The sequence below is a fragment of the Xenopus laevis genome, chromosome 5L (assembly GCF_017654675.1).
Source record: "Xenopus laevis strain J_2021 chromosome 5L, Xenopus_laevis_v10.1, whole genome shotgun sequence".
NCBI lineage: Eukaryota > Metazoa > Chordata > Amphibia > Anura > Pipidae > Xenopus > Xenopus laevis.
Window position 1 is genome coordinate 107075417 of NC_054379.1, and position 21018 is coordinate 107096434.

The window sequence follows — 21018 nt, forward strand, 5'->3', positions numbered from 1 at the left end:
GAAGACCTTTGTGTCACCTTATGTGGGATTGGCTCCATTAGTGGTGTGTTTATTCATATGGGTTTGAGCAGTGAAAATTGAACTATCCCACACTGATGAAAAGTGCTCTGTAATTGTTAAAACATCTAGAAATGGTAGACATTTTTTATTATGTTCATAAAGCACAGCAATCATTCTAAGATATGACAGTATCTTTACTTGCTCACAAGAAAAGCCACAACCTATACTTGGTTTGTTTATTGTTCTCCCCAAGTCTAAAGTAAACGTTCTATCAGGAATAGTCAACTATAAACTGGATGATCTAGAAAGATGTCTAAATGGGTCCCTGGGGATGGAAGAAAAACCCTTAGATGTACATTCACACCCCTGATCTGCCTTGGCCACTCCCCAGTAAATTCCAGTAATTACAAAAAAATGCATTAGTTGAATCCCCACAAAAATGCCCTATACAATGTACAGACAGTAGAACATTTATAATCACATTATCAGCATCTAACACCCTATGGGCATCAAAAATGCAGTCAGGAAAAGCAGCATGTCTAGTCATACTTGAATACAAGAACTCATTGCTTACAGAAGCAGATACTGCTGTGCCCCATTGCATCAAGGGGATTCTGTCATGATTTTTATAATGTTGTTTTTATTTCTAAATTACACTGCAAATAATTTACTCTACCATATAAAATTTAATTTCTGAACCAGCAAATGTATTTTTTTTAGTTGTGATATTGGTGTGTAGGCAGCCATCTCGGGTCATTTTGCCTGGTCGTGTGCTTTCAGAATGAGCCAGCATTTAGGGTGGAACTGCTTTCTTGCAGGCTGTTGTTTCTCCTACTCAATGTAACTGAATGTGTCTCACTGGGACCTTGATTTTTCTATTGAGTGCTGTTCTTAGATCTACCAGGGAGCTGTTATCTTGTGTTAAGGAGCTGCTATCTGGTTACCTTCCCATTGTTCTGTTGTTAGGCTGCTGGGGGGAGGGGGGCTGCTATCACTCCAACTTGCAATACAGCAGTAAAGAGTGACTGAAGTTTATCACAGCACAAGTCACATGACTGGGGGCAGCTGGTAAACTGACAATATGTCTACTCCCATGTCAGGTTTCATATAATACAGGTAAAAAAAATCTGTTTGATCTTTTGAGAAATGGATTTCAGTGCAGAATTCTGCTGGAGCAGCAGTATTAACTGATGTGTTTTGAAAAATTATACACCTAGGGGACTATTTATCATGCTGTGTAAAAAGAATGGCCACAAAATAAACCACACATCACCATGCTTCACTGTGTATTGATATTCAATTATAACATACTGTACCTCTGTGTATAAATTCGTTGTAAATGGGAGCAGACATTTGAAAATACTATGGGAAAATAAAGCTGGCCATAGACGCAAAGATAAAGTCACAGTTTTTCTGACCGTGTCTGGATCATCTCAACATTTTTAGTACCATGGAGATCGGTCATTTAGTCCATCGGACAGGTTACAAGATGTCTGTCGGCTGGCGATAATATCTTTGCATATATTATATCTGATGATATCAATGGGCGACTGTCACTACTATTTGTCATATGTAACTTTCATACGTCTGTAAATTAATGGACAGAACATCATCTGATTTGTGTTTTTTAATACTTTATTTAATCTGAATGATTATTGGTAGATCATGAGGTTCCAACGCATGATCGTTCGTCAGACATAATGATATATCTCCAGGTCTATGGCCAGCTTTAGCTGGTTATGTTTTTTTTGCTGCTGGAACTTACTTGCTGCATTTTTCCCCTTGACTTTAATGGATAATGCAAGGTCTGGAGTGGCGTAAAATAGATGCGTCAAGTTCTGTCTGTGAGCCGATTAAAATAGAACACACTCTGGGATAAATTGCAATTTATTTTATACAGCTTTTTACACTATTTTTCTGCCATTAATTGTTTTATACAGTATGGTAAATAGGCCCCACTTGTCCATGACTTACTGTGTTAGTTGTGAAGGGCATTGCCCATGTAGTCTCTTTTTCCATCACTCATTTTATGCTTAGAGATCACTAATTGCTGCCTTTTTCAGAATTAAAGAGATGTTCCTATGACACTCCATACAAATGTGTCGGCATTACTAAAGAGTAGCTAGCCAAAAGCCACCCACAGACCAGTGGTACTTACAAGAGCAACTCTCCAGAATGGAACAAGGATCCTCTGCAGTTGTGCCAGTTATAATGGGCTAGCAGTCGTGCAATCCTTTCATAGGCTGCAATACTGTTTTCTTTTGTAATTCGCCTATGGAAGCATCACCCAGTGAGACAGATGGAAAACAGTGTGGCTTCTGCTGCTCTCTTTCCCCACTCAAAACAACCCATATGCATTACATGGAGTCAAGCATGAAATACAGGCCGACATAGGGGTATATTTATCAAGAAGTGAAGTTAAAGATCGCCACAATCCTCTAGAGTGAAATTCCCCCACTCTCCATTAATTTCTTGAGATTTTTAAAAGAGTATTTATCAATGGGTGAAAGTGAAAGTTCATCCTTCGATAAATACGCCTTTCAAAATCCCATAGAAATGAAGGGAGAGTGGGGGAATTTCACTCTAGAGGACTGTGGGGTTCTCTTATCTTTGCTTTTTATATAAAATATAAATATACCACATAGAGTAGTGTAACTCTATAGCTGTAGGGGGATTGATTGGACACACCAAGTGGTAGTTCTTGTGTTTTAATTTTGGGCCACCATTTGCGCCAGGGAGGAACAGGAGATGGCATATTTGCCTTATGTAAGGGTGTACACAGGGTACCCTATTTCAGGTCTCGTCAGAGAGTGCTGAAGCTGGGTCATTATCGCACCATGGCCCCCAGACATTGTCAAATTTGGTGGGTTAACCTCTAATTTCATATGTAAATTTGAAAAGTGGGATGGCATTGTTAACCAACTGCTTCCACGCTCTGAGGGAAGGTGGAGAGTTACCAATCCAGTGCATTGCCACAGTTTTCTTTGCATAGAATAATAGTATACGTGACGATACCCTGGCACATTTGGTGGGGATTATAGCCTCTACGATCCCCAGGAGACAGATAGCTGGTGTTATCACCCTGGGGGAAATCCAGGTTATCCCATTAAAAGTTATAACTTGGGTCCAGAAGGTAAAGATTTGAAGACAATCCCAAATCAGGTGGAATAAGTTAGCTGCCTGTTCCTGGAGACAATACCATTTTAATGACATTTTATGGTTAATTAAAGGGCATAAAGCCACCCCAGCAATTTTTTAGTTTTTGTAACAGTACGCATCCCACCAGCACCAACCCTAACTGCATTAACGACACTCCCAGTATTTAAGAGTTTTAGATATTTACCAGTTTGCAGATATTAAACATTCAGTTTAACTTTGTTGTAATTTCACTGAGCTTGATCAACGCAACCTATCTTCTGTGGCACACTCTACCAGCTGAGCATACACACTAATTCTTATCATGCCATTGCAGTTGAAAGTGTCAAACATCTGCAACTGGGCATATACTATTGAAACAACTAGTTTGTGGGGTGCAGCTACTGCTAAACAGAAAGCAAATTCCTATTTAGAACTGAAGCAGAGGGAGGTAGAAAATGTGTCTATTGGTAACCAGCTAAACATATTACACTGTCCATCATAAGTTTAATGACCCAACTGTGACTTTAAAGCAGGTGGCTAGCACAATATCCACAGGAATTTCCTTTGACCAAATTTTGCATGAAATCTAGCAGGAAATCCGCAGTATCTATCACAGGAAACTTTCTGTATGAGGATTTTCTCTGCTTTTAAATCAGTGCTTTTCATTCTCTGTGAGTTCAATGACCTGTTTGATTAATGCTTTTTATTTTTTTGGGGCTAAACATTTCTAAGTATAAATTATATTGTGCAATAAATCTGACTTTATAGTCACATTGCAAATTCTGGTCATTTCTGATGTTTGTTAAGAAAACAAGGTGGAGTTTGCTATGCAATAAGTTTGTACAAACTTAAATTAACAAGTTAATTTAATGTGTAACCCCATATTTACTGAGCAAGAAACATGCCAGGAAAGTTGTAGAACTGAGAGAAAGGGTCACATATTGTTTGTATATAATTATATTATATATATAATACTATATGCAATTATAATATTACATATCATATAATTATTATATGGTATATTATACTATTATGTAGCAGTTGAATATTATGTAGCAGTTGTTCTAGTGGCTATGGTCCACTAAATCTTCATGTTTCTCCAACTATAGTTGGAGTGCTAGGTGCACTATTTGGAAGCCTATGTTTGAAGGGATCCTTGTAAGCCTGAGGGGCTGGGCTACTACTACAAGTTAAACCCCTCAAAATAAAACCCAGTGCGTTTCGGACCTTTATCCCAAAGAGGATCGAAATATTGGAGTGGCTATATGGGTGTTTAAATAAAACACTGGATCACAAAGGGAAGTGCTGGTCCTGGAATTGTTTGTTCCAGATCGACTACATAATTTATATTGACCGTGCACCCCACAGGATATTATAGTAAGAGTGCAAAGTACTTTGTAACCATGATATATATGTATGTGTCTATATATATATATATATATATATATATATATATATATATATATATATATATATATATATATTTTGTGCGGACTAACTCACCGCCACGTTGGATTTATATATATATATATATATAATATATATATATATATATATATATATATATATATATATATATATATATATATATATATATATATATATAAAAAAAACAGGCAGGTATGGACCGCACACCCTAAAGGAGGACGAGACCTGGGTGCCCATGCGTAGGAGAAACATACAAAAGATAGAAGGTGATGGCACTCACAGGATTTGATTAAATAACAACTGGATAAAAAGGAAAAAAAAGTTTATTGATCCAACGTTTCGGTCCCACACAAGGACCTTTTTCCTTGAAAAAGGTCCTTGTGTGGGACCGAAACGTTGGATCAATAAACTTTTTTTCCTTTTTATCCAGTTGTTATTTAATCAAATCCTGTGAGTGCCATCACCTTCTATCTTTTGTGTATATATATATATATATATATATATATATATATATATATATATATATATATATATATATATATATATATATATATATATATATAGTTCAAGAGGACCCACACTCGCTGTTTAGAATGAAGGTTTCTGCTACACATTATTAATGATTATCTTCCTCTTTTCATAGCAATAGACTCTGAGGCATCTCGGCTTTTCTCACCAAACAGTCTGACAGACCATCGTGGGGCGATGTCACCAACATCACCCCGTATTCTGGACCTTGGTATGGAAAAGAACATTGTTCAGAACAGCAGGTGAGGCTTAGAAGGCATAGGATATATTATTCAATATAATTACTCCAATAACACAAATTAAATTTAGGGCCCCATAATATTGATAAATTGTTAATTATTTACTACCTCCTTTGGGTCCCCTTCACTCCTGGCCCCCCCTGCAACCGAACGGTCTGCTTCCTCTGTAGTTACGCCCCTGTGCTCAGGTTTCCTTGACTACTGCAGTGTATTAAGCAATACAGAGCACAAAAGCAGCCACTAAATCAGTATACAGCCATTAAAGGAATTGTTTAGTGTAAAAATAAAAACTGGGTAAATAGATAGGCTGTGCAAAATAAAAAGTGTTTCTAATATAGTTAGTTAGCCAAAAATGTAATGTATAAAGGCTGGAGTGACTGTGTGTGTAACATAACAGCCAGAACACTACTTCCTGCTTTTCAGCTCTCTTGGTTTCCATTGACTGGTTACCCTGGTTATGTAGATAGACATCCAGCATTAGATTTAAACAGGCTTACTTCAAGGGGTGCACGCCAATTAATGTGTTCACCTTCACATTCTTTCAAACGACATGGAAAAGAGGTAGCAGCACTCCCATCATAGAATAAAACCGCCTTTATTTCAGAATTACATCTGGCACAGCAACGTTTCGGACCTCCTGGTCGTTTTTCAAGCTGACAAAGTATAAAACTGCAGAATGTAACTTCCTTAAATACCCACATTAGCAATGCCCTCTAGTGGTTGTACTTATCCACAGAGTATATTTTAAGCTTAGCAGTAACCATCTGTAACGAATTACAATTACACTTTTTAAATGCAATGTTAAAGTTCACTTATTTGTTACATAAAGGCTAACTTAGCTTCTTGTTGCTTCAATAGTGTCTAGTAGTCACGAAAAGAGAAGCAAAGCAATGTGTCATATTAAAAACAGTTTAAAAATCAGAATGCCATATTTATAACAGAGGATACAATTCATATTCCTTATTTTGAATAAATTGAAACAACTGGGTCCAATCAGTGATGAGATGTATCTGGTCACACTAGATATTGAAAGCCTTTATACTAATATCCCTCATAGAGGGGGAATAGAGGCAGATTGCTAATGTGGGTATTTAAGGAAGTTACATTCTGCAGTTTTATACTTTGTCAGCTTGAAAAAGGACCAGAAGGTCCGAAACGTTGCTGTGCCAGATGTAATTCTGAAATAAAGGCGGTTTTATTCTATGATGGGAGTGCTGCTACCTCTTTTCCATGTGGTTACCCTGGTTACCAGGCAGTAACCAATCAGAGACTTGAGGGAGGGACACATGGGTCATAACTGTTGCTTTTGAATCTGCGCTGAATGCTGAGGATCAATTGCAAACTCACTTGACCGGTATGCAGTGCAGCCATCAGGGGGGGACAGGGGGGAGAGTTGTAGGGGGCCCCGAGGGTAAGGGGGGCATGTCCACGCCACACTCACTTGATTATCCGGACCCCCCATCTTTCTGAGAGCTGCTGACTTCGGGAAGGCATGGATGTTTAAGGGGCCCTGGCCACCAATTTTCTCATAATGTAGGGGGGGGCCCAAATTTTGGCCACCATTTTTTTTTCTCATGTGGGGTCCTAGCCACCAATATTTTTTTATGGGGAGCCCTGACCACCAATATCTTTTTTATTTTTTATTAACATGTGGGAACCCTAGCCACCAATATTTTTTTTGTTTTTTTACTGTGTGGTGGGGGGTGGACCTGTGGGGTGGGGAGGGCGGACCTGTAGGTGGGGCTTGCGGTGGATGCAGCCCAGGGGGCCTAGAAAATTTTGTTGTATGGGGCCCTGTGATTTCTGATGACGGTCCTGCCGGTATGTACCATGTGCCCCCCCTTCAAGTCGCTAACTAGCTCAGAGTTATAGAGCTGAAAAGCAGGAAGTAGTGTTCTGGCTATTATGTTACACATCCAGTCACTCCAGTCTTTAGACATTACATTTTTGGCTAAATAACTATATTAGAAACATTTTTTTATTTTGCACAGCCTATCTATTTACACATTTTTTATTTTCACACTGAACTGTTCCTTTAAATAAAGTATGATATTATACAGATTATTAATGTATATTACGGTCTATATTACTTACTGCTATTTTACATGTTCCTTAATCTCCTTTTTACTTTGCAACAGCAAAGCCTGGCTCCCGCGTAGCCCTGAGGTGCAAAATGCCACATCCCGCAAGACCAGAACCCCTACTATTGCACCCCAATTCTCTCAGTCAGGCCCACAGCAGACCAGCTATTCCAGTTCTGCTGGATCTTCTACTCGAAGCAGACAAAGTAAGAATATTACCAGGAGACATTCTGTTATTTTAATAGCTTTTGTTTGAAAACCTCTAGTGGCTATTTTTTATTGCCTACAGGAAAGCTTCATAATAATATGTGAGTTTTCTTTGTTTGACTGCTGTCTGCAAGGCAATAAACGGGCAATTAGAAGCATTGCAGTAAAAAAAACAGACCAAACCTGATAACCATGTAGGTGCAGTTTGGCTGAAAGGGAATGAACATCTTCAGTTACTGCTGAAATCATTAAACCCTAAAAACGAATATTGCCAAAAATGCTATATTTTATTTACTGAACTTATTGCACCAGCCTAAAGTTTCAGCTTCTCAATAGCAGCAATGATCCAGGACTTCAAACTTGTCACAGGGGGGTCACCATCTTGGAAAGTGTCTGCGACACTCACGTGCTCAGTGGGCTCTGAGCAGCTGTTGAGAAGCTAAGCTTAGGGTTTGTCACAAATTATCAAGCAGAAAATGAGGTTGGACTATAATATAAGATGATGCTACAGGGCTGATTATTAAAGGAGACATTTTGTGTAAAAAACAAGAATGTACCAGTGTGTTAAACTCATTTAGATATAGAAGAATTGTGCTTAAAGAAGTAATGTTTCAGGCTTATTTATTGAATATTTCTGCAAAAACCCTAATAATCCCTCCCTTTTCTTGCACTTTCTGCTCCCTGAATTCCCAGGCTGTGCAGGGGAGCCGCGGCTCTCAGCTCACTGCACTGTATGACAAGAACCAATCAGCAGCTAGCAGGACCTGAAAGGAAACTGAAGCTTGGTTGTGCTTGTGTGACTGCGGGGCTGTGATTGGCTGTCCCCCTCCTACTGTGCTTCTGGCAGGGACTGTTAGGACACGCCCACCCCTCATTTGAAACACAGACAGGGACCAGAGAACATCTATAGGTAGCTCAAATAAAGGGGTGATTTTTAAAGATAATATTAATTGTTAGCTCCATGTAAAACAACACCATATATTAGGGTTTTTTCATGTATCCTATATGTCATCTCTAAATTCTGATGCTAGTTGCACTGGTTTCTGTGCTGCCATGTAGTAATTATCTGTATTAATTACTAATCAGCCTTATATTGTGACATTTATATTTTATGTGTTCTGTATATTGTGAGTGGGTCCCTAATCTCAGTAAGTGACCATAGCACAGAGCATGTGCAGTAAATCAGCAGAAAAGAAGATGAGGAGCTACTGGGGCATTTCCAGAGATACAGATCTTTACTCCTAAAGGGCTGTGGTTGGCTTGGGCAAGTAAAAAACATAATCTACAACACTTAAACCTACTTCTTTAGTTAAGCTTTAGTTCTCCATTAAGGTGGCCAGCCATAAAAAATGGAACAGTACAAGTATTCACCTGTGGGAGTAGGTTGGAGCATCATAGGGGATGGCCTAAATAAAATAAAGGGTTTAATTGTATGGAAAGGAAATAATACAGATATATAAATAAAAGTACTAAAAAATGTAATTGCTAAACAATGGTAAATGTAAATAATCATTTATTTATAAAAAAAAAAAAAATACCACAGACTCAGAGTAACTGATTTTAATACACAACAAAAGTATTTTGATCACATCATTGTGATCTGCTTTCTTGAGTTGGCTGTGGTGGTCCCCCAAATCAGATCTGTGCCCTGGGCCCACTAGTACCATACAGCATTTCTCGCTGTCTGTGCTGAAGGGTTAACACTAACTCTGTGCTGTTACTTTTTGGTTTTTTTTACATTTGTTGTGTATTCTTGTCCCTGCTTTCCCTTTCTAACTCTGGACATGAGTCCAACCATGTGCTTCCTGTTCCTTTAGCTGATCTCCTTGGAGCATGTGCTGTCTGTCCTGTGTGTGTTTTGGCACAGAACAAAAGCAATGTTATAGTCATAAAAACTTGATAGAGATTACGTGGACAAGGACTCTCGGCAGCTGCACCTGATCATACTATAACATACCTATGGCCCTATGAAATGCATCCTGTTAATCCTGTTCATTTAGAGAGAGTAGCTACGTGGAAAGAAAAAACTGTTTGCAATTGTAAGCAGAAAGTGGCGGTCACTTGACAACATCGGGCAATTGCAGGTGATCAGCAGTGAATTGGGAACAATTTTGGGCATTTTGTCTCCACCCATGGAACTACAGAATGCTTATAATCACCCTGTGTGCCATCACCATAAAAATCATCGGTTCAGCTCTGAGACTGTGACAATAAGAGTCATAGAAAAAAAACACACTGCAGACGTAGAAGTCATCTACCCTTATGGAAAGAGCCTTCTGGGCACTAAACAGTGAAATGGGTTATTCTGCAGAAAAGTTTGTATTAATTCTGCAGTGGCTGATCATCCAGCCAAGGGCAATGACAGACCAGGTTCACTTTATCTCCCTCCCAAAATCTCCCCTGTGGGAGATAAAGTGCCCTAAAATAGCTGCCCCTAAACATTCATTTGAATCATCTTATGTAAAGTGTTTTACATGAAGTAATTCAAATGAATGCAATGGGGCAGCTATTGTTGGGTGCTTTATCTCCCACAGGACAGGAATGTCTGTCATAGCTGTAAATTACACACCATGTCTGAACCAAACCGTTTTCACCTTGTGAAGCCAGTTGTTCCAGCTAGCTACTTATTAATTATTAAGTAATTTCTTTGCAGCATGAAAAAAAATAGTTGATGGAGATCACTAGAAAAAAAGTAAAAAATGTAAAATATTGGGCTCTAAGGTCACTGCATGTTAGTACCCACTGCTACAGGAATTTACTAACAAATTGTCTGAATGTTGTTCATTCACTTATTCTATTTGGGGAGTAATTGGTACCCTTACAAAATGAAAGAATTTGACAGCTCAGAGCTGTCAAACACAGTGAGACAAATAGACACGTCGACACAACCTTTTTTTTTTTCAGTGAGTTGGAGAGCAACATGCAAAAACGTCCTGGGGTGCCAATGATGGGCTTTGAATGACTATTCGTAGCCCCTATTTGGACTGGCAGCCTACATGAGGCTCTCTTTGGCAGTACACCTGGTTTTTATACAACCAAAACTTGCCTCCACACCGTGAATTGAAAAATAAGCTCCTGCTTTGAAGGCCCCTGGGAGCAACATCCATGGGGTTGGTGAACAGCATGTTCCAACGGGTCTTTCCGATCGATATCTGGACATGATATTGATCGGGAAGGTTTGATTTTTCTCCCGACCGACCCGTCGGAATGCCCATTGCGCTCGTCATTATCCGATCTTTTGGCCATAGGTTCAGATTACCCCCGATATAGTCCTTCCTATAGGGGAAAAGATCTGCTCCTTTGGCAATGTCACCAAACGAGCGGATCTTATCGTGTATGTCCACCTTTAGATGAATGAGTCGAATTTATTAACAAGTGTTGCATCACAAGTAAATCCAACTGCAGTAAATTCAAATACCCTGAAAATAAGTCCAGGACTCAAATCATGCTGTAGTCACTGCTATAGTCTCTAGAGGCCTCTTTTCGAACTGTTAGATCTCCCAAAGTTCCAAATGGTAATCCAAATGGGTCTCCTTCTGTCTGGAAGAACACTATTAAATTTGGTAAAGTTAAATACAAAATGCTAATTTGTTTTTCTTGACTGCAATTTTTAACATTCAAACAGTCAAAAATAATAATAATAATAATAGCCGATCCAGACTGACCCCTCGCAGGTTTTACTCCTTCACTCGTTCCACTCCAAAACCAGGTGCTCAGCCACCAGCAACCCAGCTGTGCCTTGTAAATATAGAAACAGATATGCGGCACTCCGGATAAAATTAATAAAGAGAATTTATTCCAGCAGTAGATGGATCCACATGGCCTTACACTTTTCAGGAAAGAAATCCCTTAATCATAGGCTTCATTTTATCTGCAGTGCCGCCTATCTGTTTCTATATTTAAAGGTGGACGCACAGATAATATCGTACAAAGCTAATTTTCATATGGTATTCGGTGCGTGTATGGTGGGAGACAAGCCGACTGATATCTGCAGAAGACTTGGATATCAGTCGGCTCATCAATCGGCCCAGGAGGAAAATTCTGGTCGGGCACCTTTGAAGGCACCTGAACATCGGCCATTGTTAGTGCTGAATCGTCAGATACAGGTAGAATTCTACTGTTTCCACCTGTATATCCGGCGATTCAGCTCTTTACCAAGAAAGATCATAATTGTTACGTCTATAGCCACCTTTAGCTTTAATTCTTGCTTTTGTATAGCGGATTGCAAGCTGAAGTCTTCCCTATTATGACAACACTAGCAAAGATGGATATATACAATGATGGAATAATCTTACTTTTTGATGTTAAAATTAAAGTTGATATATTAGTAGTACAAAAAATAAAGTTAGGGGTTAGCTATATAAAGTTAATTTCTTTCTTTCATTTTCTTTCCCCAGGTACCCAATCATACAGAAAATGAGAAGAAGTTCTGACCCTGTGATCTGGTGATCGGTTATTTATACTGGTTGTGGCACTAGTATCACTTGGACAATTTCTCATTTCTAAGGGCAACATAACCAAGGATGTTTTTACTCCCCCCGCCCCCCTTACACTTTGTGAGTTAAAGTGACATGAAAAGTGCTGACCTTTGCTAACAAGTTTTAGAAGATCATAAAAGCCTCAAGGGCCTGAGGCTGGTGGCACACAAGGAATTTATGATGCCCCTATGACATAACCATATTGGAATTTGGAGGCATTCTGCTGCAAGGTATGGCATTTTACCTAGACAAGAATGCTTGCAGAGCAGGTTTGCATTCTGCAAGGATTTTAGCAGACTATTTTCTCAAACATCAGAAATAGAAATCTGTTATAAATATTAACATTTGTATGGGGTGGGTTAAAACATAGAAATAAATGAAACTCAAAATAGACAAATCGAGAAAAGTTGTGTTGTGTTACATATGTTCACCCGATTTCTTATGACATTTATGTTGTGTGCTCAACCCATCACTAGTTTGCTCTACCTCCTCAGGTCCGTACTGTCCACTTACTGCCCACGCCATCTTCTCTTCACTATCTCCTAACATTCCCTGTTCCACTCTGTACCTTAATCTGCCTGATGTGTAATAGAAGAGATGATGAAATTCTTACAATGCCTACACATGTCACATCTCATTATAATGCAGCTCCACATTTCCATAACCTAGAATTCATTTAGAACTTCCTGCAATATACAGACATTTTGTTACAGACAGAAAAACCTCAATGTATTGACTGTATATAATACTGAGCATTTAGATAGCAGATCTGAGTACTCTGGCAGACTATGTACAGTAAGACGAGAGAAATCCAAGTGTAGGTGTTTGTTTTACTCTGCTTTCCACCTTTACAATCTCTACCTTCTATTAGACAACAAGCTCAATGGATGAATGCTTTTCCATTCAGCGTTGTGTGCAGTTCTAAAGGCAGAACAGTCCTATCCACAGTACCGGCCCTTTTATCTCCTCTCCCCATCTCATACATGACCTTATGACAGGTCTCCTCTCCCCCCTGACTAACTCCCACAGGAATAAAACACTATTGGGGTTATGTAATTAAAGGCACTAAGTTTGCCCAGAGCAGTAACCTATAGCAACCAATCAGCAGGTAGAATTTCCTGGTCACATGTTTAAAAGCAAACATCTTATTGGTTGCTACTGGTTACTGCTCCGGGGCAAACTTAGTTCCTTTTATTACATGTGGGGGTATAATTTGAAAAGGGATTTGAGGAACAAAGAGCAGTAGGTGTGTTGACCTTAGTTAACTGTACCTTAGTAAACAACACAGACCCTAAGGTCTTTGCCCTATTGAAGTTACAGAAGACAAGTTTTTCAGGTCAGATGGTACTGTTGTAGTTCAGTGTGTGCAATTTATTTTTTTTCAAGTATGATACGCTTAAAGGGCTTGTTTACCTTCCAAACATTTTTTCCAGTTCAGTTGTATTTAGTTCTCTTCAGAAAAAAAGACTTTTTAATTGCTTTCTATTTTTTATTTTTGACTATTTTTCCAAAATTTAAGTGTAATGTCTCTGGTGTTTGTCTGACAACTCAGTGATCCAGGTGCAGATTTTGAACTGTTACAATTTGCCCCATTAGTTGATACATTTCTCAGCAGCATCTCTGGAGTATTAGCAACGATTGCATCAATTCTAACAGCTGCCTGTAATGAAACTCAGGAAATCTGAGAAAGAAATGTATAATGTAATGTAATGTAATGTATAAATTTAGAACAGTCAGTGACCCCCCCCCCCAGAGATGCATCAGAAAGATATAAGGTGAAAAATTAAACATCAATATTAGAAAAACTTTCACAAATAGTAAATGAAGGGTAATGATGGAGTCTTTATTTCTGGTGAACTCTCTGAAAACATTTGAACTGAAAAAGTGTTGGAAGGTGAACAGTAACACCAAAAGATTTGTTTTTTAAATGAATGAAAATATAATGTAGTGTTGCTCTGCACTGTATAACTGATCTGTTTGTTTTAGAAAAATGATTATAGTTATATAGTAGTATATAAATAAGTTGCTGTGTAGCCATGGGGGCAAAACGATTAATTGGCATTACAGGGTATCTGCAAGCAGAGTTAATACTGTGCAACGTTTAGTTATGGGGGCAGCCATTGAAAGGAGAAAGGGATTGTGTTACATAGCAGATAAGCTCTGTTGAATATAATGGTGTTCTACAGAGCTTATCTCTTTAACCAATTGCCTCCATTGCTACACAGCAGCTTGTTTATATAAACCATAGTAGTGTTTCTGAAACAAACATCCATTTTTTACCAGTGCAGGGCAACCAGACATTATATTTTAATTACTCACTATAACATGTTTTCCTTTTTATGAAGTTACTGTTCCTTTAATAACAATGGGAAGTGCTGTACTATTTTCTGTTTATTTAAATTGTTGTCATTATAACTGAATGTGAACTTGACCTAATAATGAGATATATGTAAATATTTTAATATATTTAATAAATGAGTTTACAATTTGCAATTTATCTTGTAATGCATTTCTTATATAATAGCAGTGCATAGGATTTACAATGTTTACTTTTATGCATCTCTGTTGTGACAAAAGGTTGCTGGCTATATAACTTCCCATGGACTGTCTCCAGACCAAAGCTCCTCCACCAGGTTTTAACCACGTACCTGCTATAGAAAAGGGAGGAGTACATATTTCAAATGGGTTAAAATGATCAAATTGTCCCTGATAGACAGTGTCTTGTGTTAGTATTCACAACCTTGGATGCTTCCTCATTTTGTTGTGTGGAATTGAGATGGATTTAATTGTCTGACTTAATTCAGTGGAAGAAATATCTGCATTCAGAATCTTATTATTTAAAGGTGCAGTTAAATGATTTTAAAAACACCTGTTTCTGGAAGGACCAGAGTTTGTTGGAAGACATATCTAAACGTACCAAAGAGCCATTAAAACAAGTCAATGATAAAGTTCTGAAGAAGAGCCAATCAGGTTGGTTTATAAAAAATAAATATTCCAAGTTTAGAGAGCATGGTAAGAACAGTGCAGAGTGTATTAAAATAATCTAATAAAATAAGGGCACAATAAGAGCAACGCAGAACAGAAAAACAAGTTTGCAGAATGCATTAAAAAAAACCCACTAAGGATCCAATGCAGGGGTCCCCAACCTTTTTTACTCGTGAGCCACAATCAAATGTAAAAACCGTTGGGGAGCAACACAAGCATAAAAGCTGTTTGGAAGTACACCTTTGTTTATGCAAAAACTTGCCTCCAAGCCAGTAATTAAAAAAATAAGCTCTGAGGCAACTGAGAACAACATCCAAGGGGTTGGTTAACAACATGCTGCTCACGAGCCACTGGTTATGGATCACTGCTATATTGAAATCGATCAACTGTTCCAGGTTTTACTGTTTTGAACTTCAGCGGATAAAATATTCCATTAAGATAAATGTTGCTTCCTTTCCAGGGTTTACGGTTTTGCAGCATTCATATAACATCTCTTGCACTGAAAGGGTAAATAGAAGTCTGCTTTGTATAACTCTTCGGTGCTGTGGCAGTGACGATTATGTTTGCTTCAAATAATGCCATCAACAACCTCCTTGAAATTACATGTCTGCTACAGAATATCTAATTAGAATAATGCTACAATAAACCCCTCTCAGTGTTTGACCCCCAGTCTCAGTATAGATGCAGGCTGTGCACTTGTTGCCTCTGGTGTGTGATTATAACAAGTTTTCCATTCAGGAATAGACAGGTGAGGGGCATGGTAATGCAGAAAGTGCTGATGGAAAACCTGAGATACACTGGCTCTTCCTGACACACCGCCTTCAGGGGCTATGTGCTGAGAGAAACATGGCACACAATAAATGCTTCTGCTTCCTCCGCCAAACATGAAATCCAGCCCTTGTAAGACAACGTTCCGTCTAACGACCTGTCTTTCCTCAGCAGAAAAGCTATGTGCCCGTGTGCCATGCCAGTCATCTGCCAATGCACTCAGGGCTGTCTGTCCTTTATACTGCCATGTTGGGGATAGAGATGCTATGGGTTAAATGTTTACATCTATTTGGAAAATTCTCTTCTGTGTTGCTGAAAAAAACATAATGTGTATGCTATTCCTCATGTGTGTCCTCGCGCACCAATATTTTTATTCTTCGTTCAGCAGAAACATCACAGATTCCAGCCAAAACACATAAAATGCTGGTGTCTCTGAGTTCCACCTGATACAGAGGGTTCCCTTTCCTCCTTATACAAGGTCCCCTCTACTGGAAGCAGTCTCCTAAAACACAGAGATTAGGGATTGTTCACCTTCCAGATAACTTCTAGTATGATGAGTGTAATATTCTGAGATAACACCCTAATTAAGTACTGTGCTCTCTTATCAAAAAAATGTTGACACTTGTATGTGCATTTTTACTGACTGTCCCAACTTACTCAATTTAAACGCGCCTGTGGGCCAATCCGATATTTGTATGTACATAATGCTTAAGGTGAGACAATCGTTCATAATTTGCATGAATGTGCCCTAGCATGGCTGCCTGCCCCCATGAGTGGCTTGTGATTGGTTCACCTTAACTTGACCACTGGCTCTGTAAGCTCACTCCTCCACTGGAGAAAACCCAAACATTTTTGCAAAAAACGCCCCTTATGCACCTCTCCTTTAATATATATATGTATGTATAAAAACTATTTTTCCAGCCTTGCCTCATAACTAAAAACTTTAATAGCCTTTAATAGTTGCTCTTCTCTGGTCACTCTGTTTCAATGTAGTCCTTTGTAAAGGGGATGAATAAACCCAATTTCCTGTCTATATGCCTCTAATAAAGAGCAATGTCTTGCTAGCCAAGAACTCCATCCTTCTCCAAAACTGATTGCCTGTCTTAGTCCAGTGGACTTATGGGTATAAGTAGATTGCCTTGCCTTTAAATTCTCTGCAATACCTTAGATTTTCTGTCAATTTGTAACACTCTGTATGTTTATATACATTTGAGATGACAATAAAATTTGACTGACTATAATGTTCCAACATCAAATTTAATCAGCAGTCCTTATTGTCAGTTTCTCAAGATCCCCCTTGCAAAGATGACACATCATAGATGGATTCAGATGTAATCCATCATTTTGCATTTTTAGCAGACAAGTATACACTGTTTATGTAGTAGGGTATCACAAATACTGGCAAAATCAAATTAGACTACATTAAAGGGGACCCGTCAAAATATTCCAAATCCTATTTTATCATTTTAGTCAAGCAAAATGAACTTTAATTACACTATATAAATTCTTTGAATCTTGCTTCCTTCAGTCTGGGAAATCATAATTATAGCATGCAGGCAGGAGCCATTTTGTTGATACTGTTATTAAGGCATTTCGTCCATCATCTCAGAATCTTGCTTGCCCCGCCTCTATGCCTAAGGCATAGAGGAGGGACAGGCAATATTTGATTGACAGCTGAGATTTTTAAACGAGTTTACAAAAGCTATGAGCTTTTTATGCCTGGGTGACTGGTCCACTTTAAGGGGCAGGTTTATCAAGGGTGCATCTTGAGTTCATGGAAGTTTGTAAAAACTCCCATGAACTCCCATAACTTCAAAAGAGAAATTTTTAAAAAACAGATTTTTTCAAATTCAGGTGAATGGGATCGACCCGCAAACTTGAATCAAACCAAAAACTACATTTTCTGGATGTCTCCAATAAACTCTAAATTGATTCCAGGATGTCCCCCATAGGCTACAACAGCAATTCTGCAGGTTTAAGGTGGCGAATAGTCGAGTTCTTAAAGGGCTAGTAAATGATAAATGTCAAATTCAAATTATTTTAAAAACTCAAATCGAATTTTAACCATTTGCTAGTCGAATTACACTAAAATAAACTTGAAATTTAGAACTTTTACATTCGAAATTCAAATTTTGACTTCAACCCTAAATCTACTGCACAACCACTGGCCAGCTCCATACCTGATAAAAAGCAAATAAATGTGTTTGATATTATCAGTGCTTTATAAAATCATATTTATTAGGTATGGGATCCGTTATCCTGAACCCCATTATCCAGAAATGTTCAAATTATGAGAAGGCCATATCCCATAGACATAATTTTAATCAAATAATTAAAAATTTTAAAAATTCTCTGTAATAATAAAAAGTTCCTTGTACTTGATCCTAGCTAAGATAATTATTGCTCATTGTAGGCAAACAAGACCTATTGGGTTTATTTAATATGTCCTCACAAAACAACTTTGGACAACTTGAAAAGCTAAGCAAAGGATATGGAGGAGATTAGTTGCCTGTAGAAGAGAAGATGTATCATGGGCAACTAATCTCTCTGTCTGTCATTGCCCTTTGGATTGCCTATTTTTTCTTCTAGATACAACTGAAAGGTTCAACAGAGTAATATTTGTGAAGGCTTACCCTGAAGTCCAATTAGGGTGAGAAACCACCATGTTTTTTTTGTGAGCAAGATATCTAGCACGCAATGCAGTATAAAGCATTCACATGCCAAATGGATAGATATAGCCACAAAGCTGGAAAGAAAAATATGCACACGGAGTCACTGGAAAGTGATGGTCAAAAGAGATACTTTTAAGGGAAGTCTACAAAATCATAACTAAGGATAATTGGGACAGCAGCTATGAGAGGGTGCCTACACTCAAGTATCTGGGATCCTAGATTACAGAGAGGAACGAAACCCACTTCGAAATTAAGGCCAGAATTAGTGCAGGCGCCAGATGATACTTCAGCACCTGTTGAAGTCACAGCTCCTGATATGGAAAGCAAAGTGGACACTCTACGAGACCATCGTCAGATCTGTGGTTACCTACTGGAGTGAGGGCTGGGTGAAGATGGCACGAGACAAGCACCTGCTCAATACCTGGGGATAGAGTCCTGCAGCGGGTCAGGTACCCACAGGTTACCCGCAAAAACCTGCAGTACCTTGCGGGTTGAGGGGAGAAGTTCTGGGTGCGGGTAAAGACGCGGGTCGGCGGTTCTGTGGGCTGCGGGTCTTCTCAATAGCGATATTTACTCTGGTCACGGCTACTTCCAATGATGTCACTTCCGGTTTACAATGACAGCACTTCATGTTTTACTCCTTTTCCCCCCTGATCATGTCTACTTCCGATGATGTCACTTCCGGTTGACAATGACAGCACTTCCTGATTCATGATGGTCAGCTGGTCCAGGTTGGGGATAAGGTACTTGCGGGTAGGGTCGGGTAGCGGTTCCAATCGGTCAAGATTGCGGGTTGCGGGTATGGGTCCCAAAAACTGGTTCCGCGCAGGATTCTACCTGAGGATGTAAGGTGTTGAGGAGGATATATGGCCTGATACAGGTTCAGGGAGAGTGGCTAATTCACACCAAAACAGAGCTGTATGACCTCTAGCCTCCATAACCTCCCTCATTAAGAGCCACCTGGAATGTATGGGACAGGAGTGAGCCCTGAGGAAGGTTTCAGTTATACCCCAAAGGGACGATGACTCATGGGACGCAGAACAAACCGATTACTGAATTGTTTGTTTGAAGAGGAACCAGTTTTCCTTGGCTGTCTATCGAGATCTTTTTCCAGTTCTGTAGCATTGACACAAACCTTTCAAATAAGCTGTCCACGTCCCAAGTCATCGAGTTTCCATTGTTGCACAATATGTGAATAGCCAGTTTTTCTTCTTTGTGGAGATTGGAGTTGTGTTGAATGCTAAGAGTAGTTAAGAGATGCAGGGAAAAGGTGACTACTTATCTTTAGGGATGGGCGAATTTTTTCACATTGTTTCGCCACGAAAATGACCCCATAGACTTGTATGGCATTGTGCGTCAAAAAGAAAAAGACGCGCGTCAACATTTTTTTGACGCCCATAGATTTTAATGGGCATAGGTTACATTTTGCCGGCGGCTAATTTTTGACAAAACGGATCAAATTCGCCCATCCCTACTTATCTTGTCAATTGGTATTTGGCAAAAATACTCACAATGTTTCAGCTGCTTATGAAATTGAGTTACATTCAGTTGAGAAGTTAAAGAACTGTGTGGAGTAAATGGTACAAAACATAAGCCTTTTTGTAAAATGGCCAGTTGCCTTAGTCTGCCTTAGTCAAAGAGTGTTAACTGAGATTGAAATACTGTCTTTCTCGGATGGTTTGCTGCTTTATGCCAGTATCAATGGTGTCAAAATTATTATAGGATGTAGATCAGTTAGTTACAGTTCATACATACATATATCCTTATAGACATCTGAAAAATACATGTTTAGCCTCCACTGAGACCTTGATCAACAGTAATGCTGGACTGTGACACCATAAATATTACCATGGCAACCAGTAAACATACAGACATTAACATTTAAAGGAGAAGGAAAGCTACTGAGGCATTTTATTGCCAATAGATTAGCCACAATAGTGCAAGCTAGAATGCTATATTTATATTGTAGAATGTTTTACCATACCTGAGTAAAAAGCTCTAGAAACTCTCTGTTTGTTTAGGATAGGAGCTGCAGTATTAACATGGTGTGACATCACTTCCTGCCTGAGTCTCTCCCTGCTCTGGGCTCAGATTACATTAGAGAAGGGAGGGGGACGGGGGAAGAGGAGCAAACTGAGCATGCTCTTGCCCAGGGCAATGAGGTTTAAACTGAAGGCAGGAAGTCTGATACAGAAGCCCATGTGTACACAATAGAAGGAAAGAAATGCAGTGTTTTTTTTGACAGGGGACTCAGAGCAGCACTACTTGGGGGGTTTACTGGTATATTTAGATGGACCTTTCTGATAAGGCTTACTTAGTTTTAACCTTTCCTTCTCCTTTAAAAGCAAAGAGTAATTAATGAGTCTAAATAATGAGAATAAAATTGTGTGAAAAAAATAACCTAATTTAATAGAAATCCAATAAAATGCCAAATAAAATGATACAATTATGCCAACATTACATTTTGAATGCAATGCAGCCCTGTATTTAATGC

The 21018-nt window shown here is 38.8% G+C and overlaps 1 protein-coding gene across 5 annotated transcripts in view; it reads left to right on the forward strand.

Annotated features, from left to right (window-relative positions):
- Positions 1–14592, forward strand: part of armc9.L (armadillo repeat containing 9 L homeolog) — a 76239-nt gene extending 61647 nt beyond the window's left edge. For 4 of the 5 annotated variants that reach the window (XM_018241339.2, XM_041562270.1, XM_018241338.2 and 1 more), the window contains 3 exons: positions 5210–5336; positions 7472–7620; positions 12019–13514. In XM_018241339.2, coding sequence (XP_018096828.1) covers positions 5210–5336; positions 7472–7620; positions 12019–12041 — 299 coding nt within the window. In that variant the 3' untranslated portion in view covers positions 12042–13514. 5 annotated transcript variants of the gene reach the window in all.
- The last annotated feature ends 6426 nt before the right edge of the window (positions 14593–21018 follow it).